This window comes from Podarcis cretensis (genome assembly GCF_951804945.1).
Source record: "Podarcis cretensis genome assembly, chromosome: 1".
Taxonomy (NCBI): Eukaryota; Metazoa; Chordata; class Lepidosauria; order Squamata; family Lacertidae; genus Podarcis; species Podarcis cretensis.
The window spans coordinates 74,869,728-74,885,226 of record NC_137170.1 but is presented as its reverse complement, the minus strand read 5'-3'; the positions used below and the strand labels follow the sequence as shown (position 1 = coordinate 74,885,226).

The 15,499-nt window shown below is 45.6% G+C and overlaps 2 protein-coding genes across 2 annotated transcripts in view; both read right to left on the bottom strand.

Moving 5' to 3' along the window:
• GTF2H1 (general transcription factor IIH subunit 1) overlaps positions 1 to 15,499 on the bottom strand; it is a gene marked incomplete at its 5' end in the record, with an annotated part of 324,820 nt that overhangs the window by 277,769 nt on the left and 31,552 nt on the right. The window lies entirely within an intron of this gene.
• Positions 17 to 14,800, bottom strand: LOC307226778 (L-lactate dehydrogenase A chain). The gene is made up of 8 exons (XM_079995822.1): positions 14,647 to 14,800; positions 9,428 to 9,562; positions 8,278 to 8,395; positions 5,775 to 5,948; positions 3,923 to 4,096; positions 2,234 to 2,351; positions 1,051 to 1,174; positions 17 to 808 (listed from the first exon to the last, which is right to left on the bottom strand). Exons 2-8 carry the CDS (start codon positions 9,551 to 9,553, stop codon positions 644 to 646), a joined length of 999 nt encoding a protein of 332 aa, XP_079851948.1. The 5' UTR covers positions 9,554 to 9,562; positions 14,647 to 14,800; the 3' UTR covers positions 17 to 643.

The following is a 15,499-nucleotide window of genomic DNA, read 5'->3' as shown; positions in this document are numbered from 1 at the left end:
TATAGACACGGAGAAGTAGCAGTTAACTGTTTATTTTGTTGCTTGGGCTGGTACTACAGTTAGACAATTGCATCAGTTGTAATTGTTGCATACAGAGGTTTTTTTACATAACATTTAAGACACTCCTCTAGAGTACACATGGTTCTCTTGAAAAGTATGCACAAAGACTAAGGAAAAAGGACATTTAGAACTGCTCAATACTGGAGATTTAAGTCATCTGTTAAGCAGAGAATATTGGTCAGTGAATCTGCCAGTCCTTTTTGATCACAAAATATTCTTTGGTTTTCTACAGCTTTTGGAAGACCAATTGAGCTCTTCTCTTCTGAGTGACTAAAGTTTAGCTGAGGAAAGGCAGGAAGCTTCATTTGGCAGTGTTGTTTCAGAGCATGCTGGATCTACTTTTACACCACTTAACAAGAGACTAGGTTCTTCCAGTTCTGGCCACAGACCGGGGTTGTGGTAAACAGGAGCTGCAAGTTTCCTACTGGATAAAATAGGCATTTCATTTGCAAATTTAGCTCTGCATTGTGTTGGTAGTTGACACACATCGTAAAGGGAGTTGATCTATCTGAAAAGTGCAACAAGACAATCCACTAAGACCCATTAAACACTAGTTAAGCGGTGAAGTGATAGGACATCAGGCTTAAAACTGAAGTTCCTTCTGGATCCCCCAGAGTGTATCTGCACTCTTCCTCAACTTGTCTTCCTCTTCGCTCTTCAGGGTCATTTTCACCACGTCGGTAATTCCTGAGTAGCCCAGGACACAAGGAACACTAAGGAAGACGTCATCTTTAATTCCATGCATGCCCTAGAAAGAACAGTAAAAAGAAAGACTTAAGCCAATTAAATAATGTTTTGATTTGCATGTAATAAACGCTTTCCCCATTAGTGGGAAGGGGGAGAAAGCGCCATCCTTACACAGGGAGATCTGTTCCTTATTTAAAGCAAACTCATTTACTTTGGCAGCTACTGCCTCTGTTAGCTTGACTATGCATACATCATAGTAATAATAAGAAAACACCTTAGCATTTGACACTGAACATGTTTTACCTTCACCATTGTAGAAACTGGATGCACTCTCCTTAAATTCTTCATGAGAGTTTCAGCTAGATCAGCCACAGAAAGACCAATTGCCCAAGATGTGTATCCCTTCAGCTTGATAACCTCATAAGCACTGCGGGAGAACATTAAAAGAACTGAATCTTTCAGCAAAAAAAAATTTCTTAAAAAGAATCATGTCTATTAAGCAACATCATAGCTGTCAATCTATACTTCAGGTGAAGTCCATCTGAGGCTACTTATCCTCTATCTTCAAACGGCATCTGTTGCAGGCATTAGATCAATTAATTTATTATTTTTACAAGCAAGCTACTAGCCTTCCCCTGTAGAGATGTTGGTGCCTGCATGGAGTGGCTTTGCTTGCACATTTTTTTCAAGCCATAGTTAATATTTAAACATTAAATACAAATGAGCAGCAATCTCAAAGCCCTTGCTTTGTTTGTTCCTTCTCCCTTCCTGGCCACACCATTTGGGGATGGGGGCAAGGGGAGAAGCTATCAGCCTTGGCTTGTCACATTGTCTAAGCAAAGTTAGACAATGGTTGGTTTGGAAATAGGCAAACCAGGGTTCAGATTATATGGCACAACAAGCCACAGCTTGTGGTTGTTGCATGTAGCAAGAATGAGGGAGAAGCAATCTGCATTTTTGAACGCCTACACTAACAAGCTGCTAATTCACATTTCATGATAGTTAAACATTAACATTAACTATTACCTAGCATGTTACATGAACCAGGGCAGTTTGTAAATGGATCAGTCCTTCAGGAATGTGAAATGTATGCACAATTTACTTTATTTTGCTTTCAAAACACATTCAAATTCCACAGTGCAGAATATAGTGATTGCTATATAGTATCTATCAACAAAGGGAAATTAACTGCTGAACAGTGGTTTCCAATACTGGAAAAGCACTCTTCAGTAATCTGGCACTATAAACAGCAATCTAAATCAATATTTCTTAAAAACTTGACAACTGGAGATTATATTGTGGGGAAATGAAGGGGTTTGGTCCAAAGTTAAGTGCATGTCATGAGGCAAAAATGCTCTATTAAGGATCAGGGGACCTCGTTGAAGCAATGTAGGCTGTGGCATCCTTGAAAATGAGACACAGGCAATTTCTGGAAGCTCAGTGGAACCCCATTTCCTGTCTCACACAGAGACGAGATAAAGATTACCTTTCTACCACGTGCTTGTGGACTTCCTTCCAGTTCTCCTTGTCACTATCAGACCCCATGTCTGGATGCAAAGTTTTCAAAGAGACGCCAGCAACATTCACGCCACTCCAGACAGGCACTGAATAAAATGCAGAAGATTTTTCTGAGCAATCTAGAATGTTTTCCAACTTCACAGAAACTAAGATTCACAAGTGTTTCGCACAGATCTGAGCTGGGCAGTTAATGTAGCATGATGTACCAAGTACAGTTTTATAATTACTAAGAATCTTGCTATGCACACATACCTTCCCCTTAAACTTTGGCTAACAGGCAGTGGAGATGGATCCTTGTGCTCATCCATGTTGGATTAGCCACTGACCTGTTCCTTTTAACTCATAAACCCAGGGAAAAGGGTGAGTTTTCATCCTGCTGTGGCTATGCACACATATCTTCCTAAAATGGTCCATAGCCCTTGGGGCAGAAGAAAGACTTGGCAGCCATATACTGCATATAATCTGTCATTCAAGGAGGAGTGTGGCGGCGGCAGCTGCTCACCTAAGGCAAGCAAGCAGCAAAGTACACAGCTGAGGGCCAGATTCAAGTAATGAAGCCTGCTAAAGGAAGCTCGTGCAAGGACTTGTGCTAGTGCACGGTGGCTTTCCCCTCTACCTCCCCCCCCCCACCACCAATTGGCTTGGGGTGTCGGAGAGGGAGAGAAACCCCAGAACAGTGCACTCGGGAGGGGAGAGGGGATTGTGTTTATATTCACTGCTGTGAGATGGGATAGAGGAGTAGTGGTGTAGAATCTGAGTTTATGCATCAAAGAATTCTAGTGGCAGTATTGGTACAGAGCTGTATGAGATCACACAACTCCCAAATATAGGATGACAGAGGGGCCAAGACAAATAACTTGTAACCGCTTTACTGAACACCAGCATGCAAGGGTCTCTGACATGAAAAGGATTTACTGTGAACTCCCCAGTTAGGAGTAAAGGGTAGAATTTAGCCTGGTAGGGTATGGCCTACTTGGATTACAAAGCTGACCTTTTGCAACAGAACTGCTCAAGTCAAATATAGACCATCTAGTATTACTTCATGCAGTAGGGACAGCTAGATTATATTCCTAACTTCCATACAGAGGGAAGAGTATGGAAACCTCTCTGTGGGCTTGCCCAGCACCTAAGTCTGATGTGGTCAACAATTCTATAGCAGTCTTCAAATTTCCAAAAAGCTGTCATTTGTTGGATTCCAACTCCCCATCAGCCCATCATGGTCAGTCATAAGAGCTGTAGTTCAGCAACATCTGGAGAACACTATGTTACCTAACCCAGTGTTAGGAGATGCTTCCTAATGATAAGAATTCCTCAACAATGGAACACTGCCTCCGGAGGCGATGGGCTCTCCTTCATTGCAGGCATTTAAGTAGACAATGGATGGTTCTTTATCAGGGATGCTGTACATGCACCATGCATTGGAGGATCCAGCATTAAGCAGGGGACTAGCCTACATTAACTCAAAGGTTCCTTCTAACTACGATTCTGCGTTCCAAGAGGTAGATCTGGGAAATGCTCTATTACTCTCCTTTTCACCAAGTACTGTTACCATCAGTATATTCCAATCCCACTCCCCATCTTCCAAGAAGGAAGTCAGAATGCAAGAGTCTGTCTCCTTTGAGAGTTGGGTAGCAAATGGATTACGTGTCATGCTTACCACTGGAGTCTCCGTGCTCTCCAACAATCCAGCCATGGCAGCTGAGAGGGTGGATGCCCAGCCTCTCGCCCATCAGGTGGCGGAAACGGGCAGAATCCAGATTGCAACCGCTTCCAATCACGCGGTGCTTAGGGAAGCCACTGATCTTCCAGGCCACATAGGTCAGAATATCCACTGTCAACAAGCAAAGTCACTTGGTTAGAAAGTGATTGTCATATGCACTATTGAAGACAGACAAGCTTAGAGAACACTGGGAATCTGCAATCCTTCTCCACAAAGAGAGGCTGTTTAATTTCATCTCCTATTCTACACAAGGCTACCTTAATGATGAAACGCCAAAACCATCCTCGCTCCAGGCAGCAGTTGAAGGGCAGAGGGAATATTGAGGTGCTTCTTTACAATCCTCTCATTTTAATATGAGGTGCTCAGGCAAGAGTGATTCGTACTATGGTTCTGACTTTCCTAGTAGATGTCCCCTGTGAGTTAAACAGCACCATTCCAGAATTATCTGTGTCTTACAGAGGACTCAGGGAGAGACTCAGGGCATGCAGACAGGACTGAAGCAGGACATAGCATCTTACAAGTATCCCAACACCTCCACAAGCTCTTACCCAGCAGAGCAACCAAAGCTCTTTCCTTCTGCCAAAGTCTCTAGTTTAACTTCCTGAACTTCTGCATCCAGACATCATGGTAAGCTATGGCTTATTGGGGTCGAAGCAAGACTAGGAGAGCCTTGGGCTTGCACCTCTTCCCATCTTCTCCAGCCCCGAGGATAAGTTTGGAAGCCTTCACTTCCTTATTAACTACAGTTTATTTGTTCTTCTGAACCCATCAAAAGGAAAGCTTCCAACCTCATAGCCACAAGGGCTGGGTGTGGGAACATGACCCCAGGGCTCATAGGAATTCAAGAGCTGCCTTACAGAGTTGGGGCCATGGTCCATCCAGCTTGGCATTGCCAAGGAATCTTTCTTGGTTCTATCTGGAGATGTCAGGGTTTGAACCTTCAACTTTCTTATGTTAGGAACACACACTTCAACACTGAGCTATGGTCCATCCACCATGATTTACCAGGGCATCTGAATGCAGCCACTGTGTAAATAGATCAGAGAAGAGTGTCCAAGTGCGTTGGCACAGAGAGTAATATGGTGTAAATGAGCTACTAGCTAGGTACTAGGCAAAGCACCTCGTTTTACATGGGGAAAAGTTAGGCGTTTCCTGTAGACTGCACCCTAACAATCAAACATGGAAGTACTGCTGTATTTCCCATGAGACAGTGGAATGATGTGATCTCTTAGCAGACCCTAGCCACGATTGTCACCACCATAGTTCCAATCATCGTAGATACTAGATAGCAAAATAATTCTTCAAATGAAGATCCTTATATAGCCAAAACAGCACCACCCACACTCAAAAAGGAGTTATGAGCAAGTTTATGGAACCCAGAAGTCCATGAAATCTTTAGAAAAGGGAGGGTGTGACCTGTAACAGCCCAATGAAAGACAGCGCCATCAGTGGGCATGGAATGATGATTGGCTGCTGAGTAGATAGGGTGGGGACATGGAAAAAGGTAAGAGAATGGAGTATTCTGGGAAAGGGCATGGCTGAATGGAACCCTGAGCAGGAACACTCCATGGGACGATATTTCATTGCAGGTCCCACTTCAGAATCTAAACTTAAGTGTTAAACCATGATGTCCTGGTGGAATAGATATTTTCCTTTTCATGGCCAAGGGAAAACTTGGAATGCTTTCAGGATTCCCCGATTTCCTTCTTGGAAGCAAGCAATTTCTCCTTTCAAAGGACTGGAGGTTGAATTATGGTCCATAAGCAGTTAAGAGCAGGACACAACCAACCTGGATTTGAAACAACAAGCAGCTTGCAGTCAGGACTGTACTTGACAATGCTGGGAATGATGAATTTGAAGATGTTCACGTTGCGCTGAACCAAGTTAAGGCGAGACTCGCCTTCTTGCTGGCGGGCTCCAGCAGTGATGATGACCAGCTTGGAGTGTGCAGTCACAGCATAGTCTGCAAAAATAAACACATTTGTTTGTTCAAGATACATTTCACAATGCATTTTACAATTCCAGACAAATTGAATGCACAAAGCATAACTGGAAGAGGGGAATAATTGGGCCCACAGGAGGAGAAGGACACCTTTGAGGGCTGGTCACTGGCAGATTTATGAGCTGAATAAAGGGAATTTGTGCCTCAGAGAACCTGAAGTCCTAATGATTGCTCTCTAAGAAACTGGCTGTGTTCTTCCAGGTGTTAGCTTCGGAGCTAGAAACTTATTTTTAGAGTGTTTTGGAAACTAACAGTAAAATATCTGCTTGCACTAAATCACCTTTGTTCATCTGGAGGTAAGAGCAGCTGCTATGACTTCAGACACCCCTTATTGCTATCATAATTCTACTGCTACTTCTCCCTTAAAAAGGATTAAATGTTATATATGTATGTAATTTTGCTTTCAATTAGACCCTGTTTAGAAACATCAGACAAAAAAATCAAGACACTTTTCTGCAAAGCCCAGGCCCCTTCTGGAGTTACTGTTTTCAGAGAGTATTGCTCTGAAAAGAGAATGGAAGGGAAAACCATGACTAAGCTCTCCAATTTGACCATTGGGAGCAGGGGAAAAGTGCCGTTTGCCAAGCCATTAAGTGCTATTTGAAGTTTTATCAAAGGACTGTGGTCAGGAAAGGAAGCAAAGAAGAGCTCTTGTCTGCCAGTTTTAGAGCAGCAGTTTTAGCAAAAGCAACAATACACTGTAGCTCCTCTGCTTTGTGCTTTTGATTGACAAGGATTCAATTTACTTGGTATCTGGTCTCTTACACTTAGAACTGTGGCCAGTTGGTCAACTTACTCTGTCGCAGACCTTCCCAAGGCTGAAAAGCCTGTTCCCAGGGTTTTTTGTTCAGGCATCATCTCTAGATGATGACTTTTTAAAGGAGTGCAAAAAGACTAAGGGAAGTCAATTCACATGCCCTTCTCTACACCTCTCATCTCTTCCTGGCCTGATCCGAGAGATGCTGTCCTAGATGCCACCATCAGTGTGACAAGAGACCCTACACCAGAGTTCCCAGGTTCCCTGCCATCCTTTAGAAGCCTTATTGACCCCAAGCAAGCACTACTAGAGGAATCAGGCTATTCATTTTTCATACAAACAACATCTGAGCAATTCCAGCCTGGCTGAGTCTAACAACCTCACATACTACTGGAAGCAATGGCAGAATGGCCACAGCATGCAAGAACTGGCTTGGAATCTTGCAATACTTCATTTTGGACTAGGAGTGAGGACTCAACAAAAAGGAGACACCCAGTTGTTATTGCTTCTGTGTGTGGTTTTTTGTTTTTGTTTTAGTTATCAGCATATTTGTCAAGATTCATTTGTTGCTTGTCTCAGATAACATTGATATGTTCAAACCTAAAAATATAACAAACCCAGTGTAAATTCATTTACAGTGCTAAACTGAAGGCACTCACATTGGAAGTAACAGAGTGCTCAAGAGTGTGACTAATTCTTTTGCCCACTTTGCAGGGCCAGGAGAATTCTGTATCCTAGCTGCTTCCAGGGGCCTCCTCTGGGGCCCTACCAACATTATAGCTCTGATATCAGTTGGGCTAGGCTTAGGAGATACTTGCAGCAGTGAGGAGGCATGCTCCAAAACTACCTACACCTCTCAAATGTTGAGGTTCTGAATCTCTGGTGTCAAATGGGTAGATCTTGCCTATTCTATGGCCCCAAGACATCCTCCCAGGAATCTTAGGACTGCACCCATAATCCATTCTCTCAACACTCCCCTATTGATAGTATTTGCTGCACCTAAAGAAGCCAAAACAGGCTTCCCTTATATTTGCTGTAAGTTCTGCCAAGCAGACCTGTCTAAGGGTGAGCATTTGTAGGGAGGGAAATGGACAGAAGAGCAGGCCACCTCAGCCAGCAGAAGGAAATAGTGATGACCAAATTCCTAGTTCATATAAATAGCCTTTTCTATCCTTGTGGTATCATAAGTTTGATGCTCATTGCTAACTTTATCAAACCATGCTGCTTTTCAAAGTAATGCAACTTAAACCACACAAAACACCCTTTATCCACAACACCAACTCTCCAATGCGGTCTGTATAATTCTGTGCAGGTCAGCTGCTGGTTAAACCAGCTGCCTTCAAGTCATCATTGCCATAGTGAAAGCTCTTTAAAGACTGACATTCCACAACTTTGGTCTTGCCTAAGGCAAGGGAAGTCACCTCTACTTCCAGAGGCACAGAGGCTTCCCTCTCAGAGAAACTACTGGATGTTGCCTTGCTATGTAGCATCTGAAATAGATGGCCTGTACATAGAGGACAGGGAAATACTAACCTTTGCCAGAGACAATTTTTGGTGTTCTGAGAAAGAGGCTGCCATGCTGAAGGTCCAACATCTCTCCCTTCAGCTTGTCCTCCATGACATCAACGAGGGCAAGTTCATCAGCCAAATCCTACAAAAAGCCAAGAACAGATAGATCAACCCACTGGCTTTTTTAGAGACCTGAATTTTATGGTTCTGGGAAGGCCTGCACAAGCAGACATACACCAAGACAAATTGCAGCCCACAGGCCCTGCCAAGGCTTTGATAATAATAAAAATAAACAGCCCCCAGCAGGCAGCAAAACTAGGGAACTTGTGTAGAGCTCCTGATAAACCACTATACATGGCTGTTGGGAATGTTTGGCCTGGAGCAGGGGTCAGCAAGGTTTACTGGCCATGGGCCGGATCACTCCCACAGAGATCATCCATGGGCTGGACTGGCGCAGCACGGCACTGGAAATCGCATCTGCGCATGCCCAGACGCCGAAAATTGCACCTGCGCACAAGCGATTTCCGGCGTCTGGGCACACGCAGATGCAATTTCCAGTGTCTGCGTGTGCACAGGCGCAATTTCAGGCGCAAGTCCCCACAGTTTAGCACAGCACACGGGGGATTCACCAAGTGGGCGGCTCGGTTCGGGGGTAGCTTGTGGGCCAGTAAAATGGTCTTCATGGGCCGCACGTTGCCGACCCCTGGTCTGGAGGGTCAAAATTAATTCAGCGCATGGTTACAGTAAACTTATGCTGATATTTTGCACAGATCTGAGGTGTGCAGTGCAATCTTATATACACTGATCTTGGAGTATGTCCCATTGAAGCCAATGGACTTATTTCTGAATAGGCATGCATAGGCTGCACTGTTAGGATTTGTATTCACAAACTGAGTTTATTGAAACATACTTGACTGTCTATGGAAACGCCTCTACATGTGCTTTATAGAACATTTTATTTTTACAGAAAGACATAGCAATACACAAATTTAGCATTATTGTATTTGTTCATCACTTTTCTTACAAAGTAGCACAAAGTGACTTACATTAAATTCAGTTAAGAACAACAACGAAAAACCTCAAAACACAGCAATGCATATAAACAGCTAAAAATATTGCTAAACAAAAAGGCAAGACTACAGATCTTGCCCCACGAAACACAGATTTTACCTACCTTCATCAAAATGCTTATGGCACAAGCCATGCCAACTGCACCAACCCCAACCACAGTGATCTTGTTGTGGGCATGAGGGTGTTCCTCTTTGTGAACATTTTCAATCAGCTTTTCCTTGAGAGACATCTTGTAGCTCTGTGGGAGGAAACATAAGAATACAATCAACTCATTTTCATCACTTGTTGAATTGTGCTGTGATGATAAGTTAACACAGTCCATTTCAAATATGGATCCCATCACTAAGATACACACACCAGAGTTTACTCTGTAAATTTGCAAGAACCTTGATTTTGCTTGAATTGTTATTGCAGTATTTGAATTTTAGCAGATTCTTCTGTTTTCACAATGGGAACAAAGTCATGAGTAAATTGCCCATTGATTTACATGGGATCCAAGTTCAATCAACTAATTTTAGTGTGGATCCAACCCACTGTTGGCACATATGTATCATTCCCCCCCCCCCCAAATAGACATTAGAAAATTTGGCAGGGTCATTGCAGGTGAGAGACAGAGGTTTTCAAGAAGCGGAATGCTAATGTACACAGGCAACACAAAACCACACAGTATCTTATCAAAGGATCTTGCAAGCTCAGTGCATTGTGCAACAAAACATCTTGTCTGTTTGATCAGTATGCTTTCAGGCACAAAGTCTACCCAGGGTGTGATTGAGAACTAAAAGATGCGACTGACTCACTCGGAAGTAGTGAAACACTTTGCTCTTGGTTCTATATGCTTGTCTTAAAGTTTTTATTTTATTTCTTAAATATGCATGTTTTGTTTTGTTTAATGTTAAAAGCTGTCTTGGGAGAGAACAGCATATAAAAACCATAAAATATTAGGCAGTATATAAAAACCATAAAATATTATGCCATACTCTGATGTTGTGGCCACAACAGCTCTGGAAATGGTGTAGGTGACAAGAGACAATGAGACTTGGACTGAAAACTGGCAGCATGGCAGGTGAAAATCCGCAGGAGGACAAAGGTTGATTCTGGATATCATGTTGGGCCAGAGTCCAGAGCTAGAAGCTAGTAGCAAGTCAGGAAAATAAAAAACTTGGGTAGTACCAACAAGGGGTGGGGGTGCATGCCTGCCAATGCAAGAGCACAAAAGTGAAAATAAAGGGGTCAATATAGCAGATTAGTGGTCAGTGTTGCTGGAATGAAGGGGCATTTCATGATGTTAAACTTTGGAATTAAGAGTGTCAGGCAGTTCTGAATCAAAATCAGCAACAAGCCATTGCCATCTCAATTTAAAGTTGGTGAACCAAACTGGGGGAGGGAGTATGGCGCAAGCAAGTGTGTAATGTAATGGCACAAAGGCACATCTGCTTGGTGGGAGAAGGCTGGTGAAGAGGAGGAAGGATGCCCAACAGGACTGGGGAGGGAGGGCACATTGAAGGGATATATTGGTGAGAGAAGAATGTGGAATGTAGATTCTGGATCACTGACAGCAAGGTGCTAGGATGACACATCTCAGAACCAGTCATTAAAAGATGGGCTTCCAAAGCTCATGGGATAGTCAGCCATACACCTGTAGTCCAAAATTATGACAATTCCTGCATTCAAAGCTGCCCCATGTAGAACAACTGCAAGGGGGGGGAACCAAAAAGTCTGATCTCTCCTGGGTGCATCACTTTAGTGTCATCTGATATGCAGCACTCTGCTCAGTTATGCTCTTTGCAGAAATGATGCTACTGCAAATGTGGAAATACTGAGTGTCCCTACTGAATATATTGAATCAGAGTTACTGTAGGTCTTTTTGTTGCTACTATATGCAGCTGTTCACTTGGTGGTTAAAGAGCAAATCAAGGCAAGCACTCTCTCTCCACCGTGACCATCAGCACTCCAGTTTGGTGATCAGTAAGTATTTGGAGACATTTGTGACAATGAGCGAGTTTTGCAACAAAACAAAACCACAACTTCTGAAGCAGTAGCAAGTGAATGACCTAGCAACTTCCCCATAAACTAAAAACAGCTGCTTATTAGTTGCCAATAATAGTGTGAATTAACAACAGTGCAGTTCAGAGTGAGGCACAAGCAAGATTCATATGCAGTACGTACATTAAGCTCCACATCATTCCAATGAAATTGTAATTTTTTTCATCTGATCAGCAATTTTGCAGCATCAGATACCTTTCCTGAAATTGAAAGACACATCTCTATAGGCAGAAATGTGTCATGCTGAGTGTAACAAAACAGGATTACTAATTTTTGCATGTCTAATTCAACAAGCAAAATGGAAACCTAATTCCACTGCCCTGTAGAGGCCAAGGTCACAAAGGCACATTCTGACATGAAAGGGCTCTGGGCATGTGGGTGGTATCTGATGAAGAAGCTGAAGTCAAAGGGAATCTGCATATGTGATGCTAGGAAAGCCACGGGGGGGGGGGTTAACATGCACCTAGATTTACAAAATTCAAGCTGTTGGAAGAAGGAAGGGGAAAGCTGGTAAATCATGTTCCTGTGACCAAACACAGGACAAAAAGCGGAATATTATTAGAACTTGGTACCAGTGGCACACTTCTGGAGTCATTTAAAGAAGTATCATGCCTCTTTAAGCAATCATGGCTTCCCCCAAAGAATCATAGGAACCATAGTTTGAGTTCTGAGAGTTCCCTTCACTCTGGGAGTTGTGGCTGTGTGAGAATAGGGGTCTCCAAACAACTCACAGCAGCTTTAATAAACTGGTTCCCTGAGTTATTTGAGATAAGCCATGACTGTTTGAAGTGGTATGATACTGCCTTTAAAGGTGAGATGAGGCCTTGAGTCCAATTCACAAAATCAAACTCTTACACTGAACCATGTGCGTCCACATAATCTGGATGTGTGTGTGTGTGTGAGAGAGAGAGAGAGAGAGAGAGAATAAATTCACAACTTGGTGCCATCACCACAATGCTGCCAAATGCATTTTCAATAACAGTGTGGTAAATGCACACTTGTGTTACAAGCCATTTGGTTTGTGTGCTGGAGCAACTACATCAACTTCCTGTGTGAACTGAGCCACTCCACATTCAAGCCTAATTTAGCCCCAACTGCTGGGTCTGTAGACATTCAGTTCTTCTGCCAGCTCCCTGCCTGGAACTAACTGCACACAGTCATAGCCATGTACAGGATCAGCCTCGTTGTGCAGCCAAGAGTGCTGGGCTTTGACCAGGGCTCAGATCTCAGCTCCCTAATGAAGCTAATTGGCTGAGCTTGCATCTCATTTTAACCTATTTCCATTGCAAGGAGGAGGCACAACTATGCTTGCTCCCCTAAGCTCCCGGCTGAACATCTGGCAAAACTGCATTCCACTATGCATGTGGCCCACTTGAGCATATGTAGTTTGGGCCCTATAGTTTGCATTCCTGCAGTCTTAAGAATTACCCCTAATAAATCTGCAAGAATCTGGGAAGTCACAACAAATTGAGGGAAAGGGCATTTTCCCCACAACACAATGCCTGGCTCCGCCTATTCTCACTGAAGAGTGAAGTGATTCACTAACACAAGTTATCTTCTCTGGGATTCTTCCGACATCCCTTAAACTAGGTAGCAATACTGTTAACCAGGAAGCGTATTAAGCCTTGGGAGGTAGACAGATTTCAGGCTTAGCGGATATACTTAAAACACACACACACACACACACACACACACACTACCAAAATATAATCAGCCAAAGCCCATGCACGAACAAGTTACAGTATAATAAAACAAGGTGTCTAGAATTTGGTTCTCTGAACCAGAACTCAGGAGTCTTCTCCTGCTTAGCACCCCGCCCCCGACAAAAAACCCCCCTAAGCTGTTTTAAGTGGAGAGAAGCAGTTTTGTTAGGGCAGCCTGAAACCCTCGGTGATCTAACGCAGATCCATCAGAGATCAGCAGATCCAGATCTACCTTCCTCCCACCCCTACATAAGCGGCACTATATTCCTAAGGGGATCACCGACTGCGAGCGCGATCCAGCTACTGCCGAGATGAACTACCGCTTCATACCCCTCCCAATTAAATTTCCGGGAAGCGGGCCGTGTGAGGCACTGAATCCAGTGCTGACCAGTTTTCCCGGTGCAAGATATTCAATGGTCGGGCGGGGGGCGCGATGCAGGCGGGGAATGGAGAGAACTGTCCACACTTCCTCCTCCTCCTCCTCCGTGCGAGCCGAATGCAATCAGGTTGATTTAGTTGCCAGGGATAAAAGGCAAGGAGGAATCCCGGCTCAAAGGCACGAGAACTAGGCGAGTCCGAGACAGAATACCACCGCGATCTTCGCCCGGGGGTTGATAGGGTGGTGCTAGTCCCGCTCCCGGGACGAAATAAAGGAGCTAAGAAGGTGCAACAGGCTGAGCAATAACTCGGCTGCGCTTGAGCTGCAAACCTCACCATGGACTAGCGACCTAGAAGTTCCAGTGGCCCCAAAGCGCAACCTTCCCCGGACATCCCCCCTCCCTTTTTTAATTTCCTCCCGGCAGTGCGATGACCCAGCGGTTTTCGGAAACCACGTTTTCCCTCCTCTCTGTAGCGGATATTGCAGAACCGAGGGCGGAGGCGGCAAGGAAATACGACGCGTCCACAGGTCCTCGCAAAGTAACTCCAGCACAGTCATCTCTCCACCCCAACACACCCAAAGCCTCGGGGCATTGGAAATCCATTTAAAAATTCCATACCTAAAACAGCTCGAATTTATTGAGGGTCCAGGGCTCGGTGTTTTCCGCTCCAAAGTGGACTCTCTGACCTGTACAGAGCATCCCTTTCTGCAGCCGCCTCCCTCCACCCCTCGCGTTACATAATGACCAGTGGGCCCAAAAAAGGACCACAACAGCCTGCTTCTCTCCCCACCCCGGGCACTTCTTACAAAACCATTTCAGGGGGCACACGGGGGAAGCGGGGAGAGATTCCTATTTCCTCCTCTCACACCTTCTCACGGGTAGCCAACGTGGTGCCCTCCCGACGCCCAACTCTCGCATCAGCCCAAGCTGGCGTGGCCAATGTGGTCCCACAACGTCCGGAGTTGCCTTACCCCGACCTAGAGGGCTGCCTTCCTACCGACTCTGCCTCTCCTTCCTTGCGCGCCAAACGCCCGGTCTCTTAGCTCCGCTTTGGAGGATCTCCTTCTACCCATCCAGCAGGGGAAAGTCCTCTTTGGACGGCTTGCTTTACCCCGAGGGTGCAAGTGGAGAAAGGTGGCGCGGGGCTCTTTGCACGCCTCGCCCAGCCCGCCTCGTTCCCACGAGCGCTTCCTTACCTGGGTAAGTCTAGCAAAGCGTGCGCGCAATGACCGGGCCCTCCGATTGCCGCTGCAGTACCGCGAGGCGGGGGGAGGCGGCGGGCGCTTAAGTAGGGATCCCGCGCGTGACGTCGGAGGGGGCGGTCGCCGCCGCTTGTCTGACTGGGTTGGCCACCGTGGGACGTGCCGGCCCACACGTCGAGGGGAGCCGGGCTTCGGCGGCGGCGGCGGGGCGGTTCTGACTCAGGCCGGCGCAGTCACTCCGCAGCGCACAGGCGCCAAGAGTTAGGCTCCCTGGGGATCGAAGCACGTGGCGTCCCTACTCGCTTCCTCCCGGTCAGGTCAGAGGCCGGGAGATCCGACGGAGGAAGGAAAAACCCGGCGACGTGGGGGCCGGAGCGGATGCGGGTGGCAGCCCCAAACAGGCTGGAGGGCACCCAGATCTCAGAAAGGCTGAGAGAGCGCACTCTGAAGGGGCCTGCAAAACCATCAATCCGATGCCCTGCGGCACAAGGCCGGAGAACCAGTGTTGCGGAGTCACTGGGGTCAACTCACAACATGGATGCCACTTGTTAGTTTTTGTAGGAAAAGCAGCCGGTCGACTAGCATTGCTGGTGTGGAGAGGCAAACCAGCAGCAAGGCAATTTTGTTTCTTCCTCTGGGCGCCTCAGTGGGGAGGACCGGGCTGGTGGTGGTGCTGCACACAGAGAAAAGGCGAGCAATGGCCTCTGCCTACCGTCACTTTCTTCCTCTCTCTGGGCAGTGCAGCAAATAGGAAGCAAAGAGCATAGAAGGAGCGGCTGCCCTCCTCCTGTCACTTCCTGGTCTGAGTTGACCCTCTGTTGGCACAGTGGTAGAGGTAGAGGTAAAG

Coding starts and splice junctions, on each gene's coding strand:
- LOC307226778 (XM_079995822.1), bottom strand. CDS start 9,553: ATGTCTCTCAAGGAAAAGCTGATTGAAAATGTTCACAAAGAGGAACAC. Junction 8,396..9,427: donor CCATAAGCATTTTGATGAAG/GTAGGTAAAATC, acceptor GGCTTTTTGTAG/GATTTGGCTGATGAACTTGC. Junction 809..1,050: donor CAGTTTCTACAATGGTGAAG/GTAAAACATGTT, acceptor TGTTCTTTCTAG/GGCATGCATGGAATTAAAGA.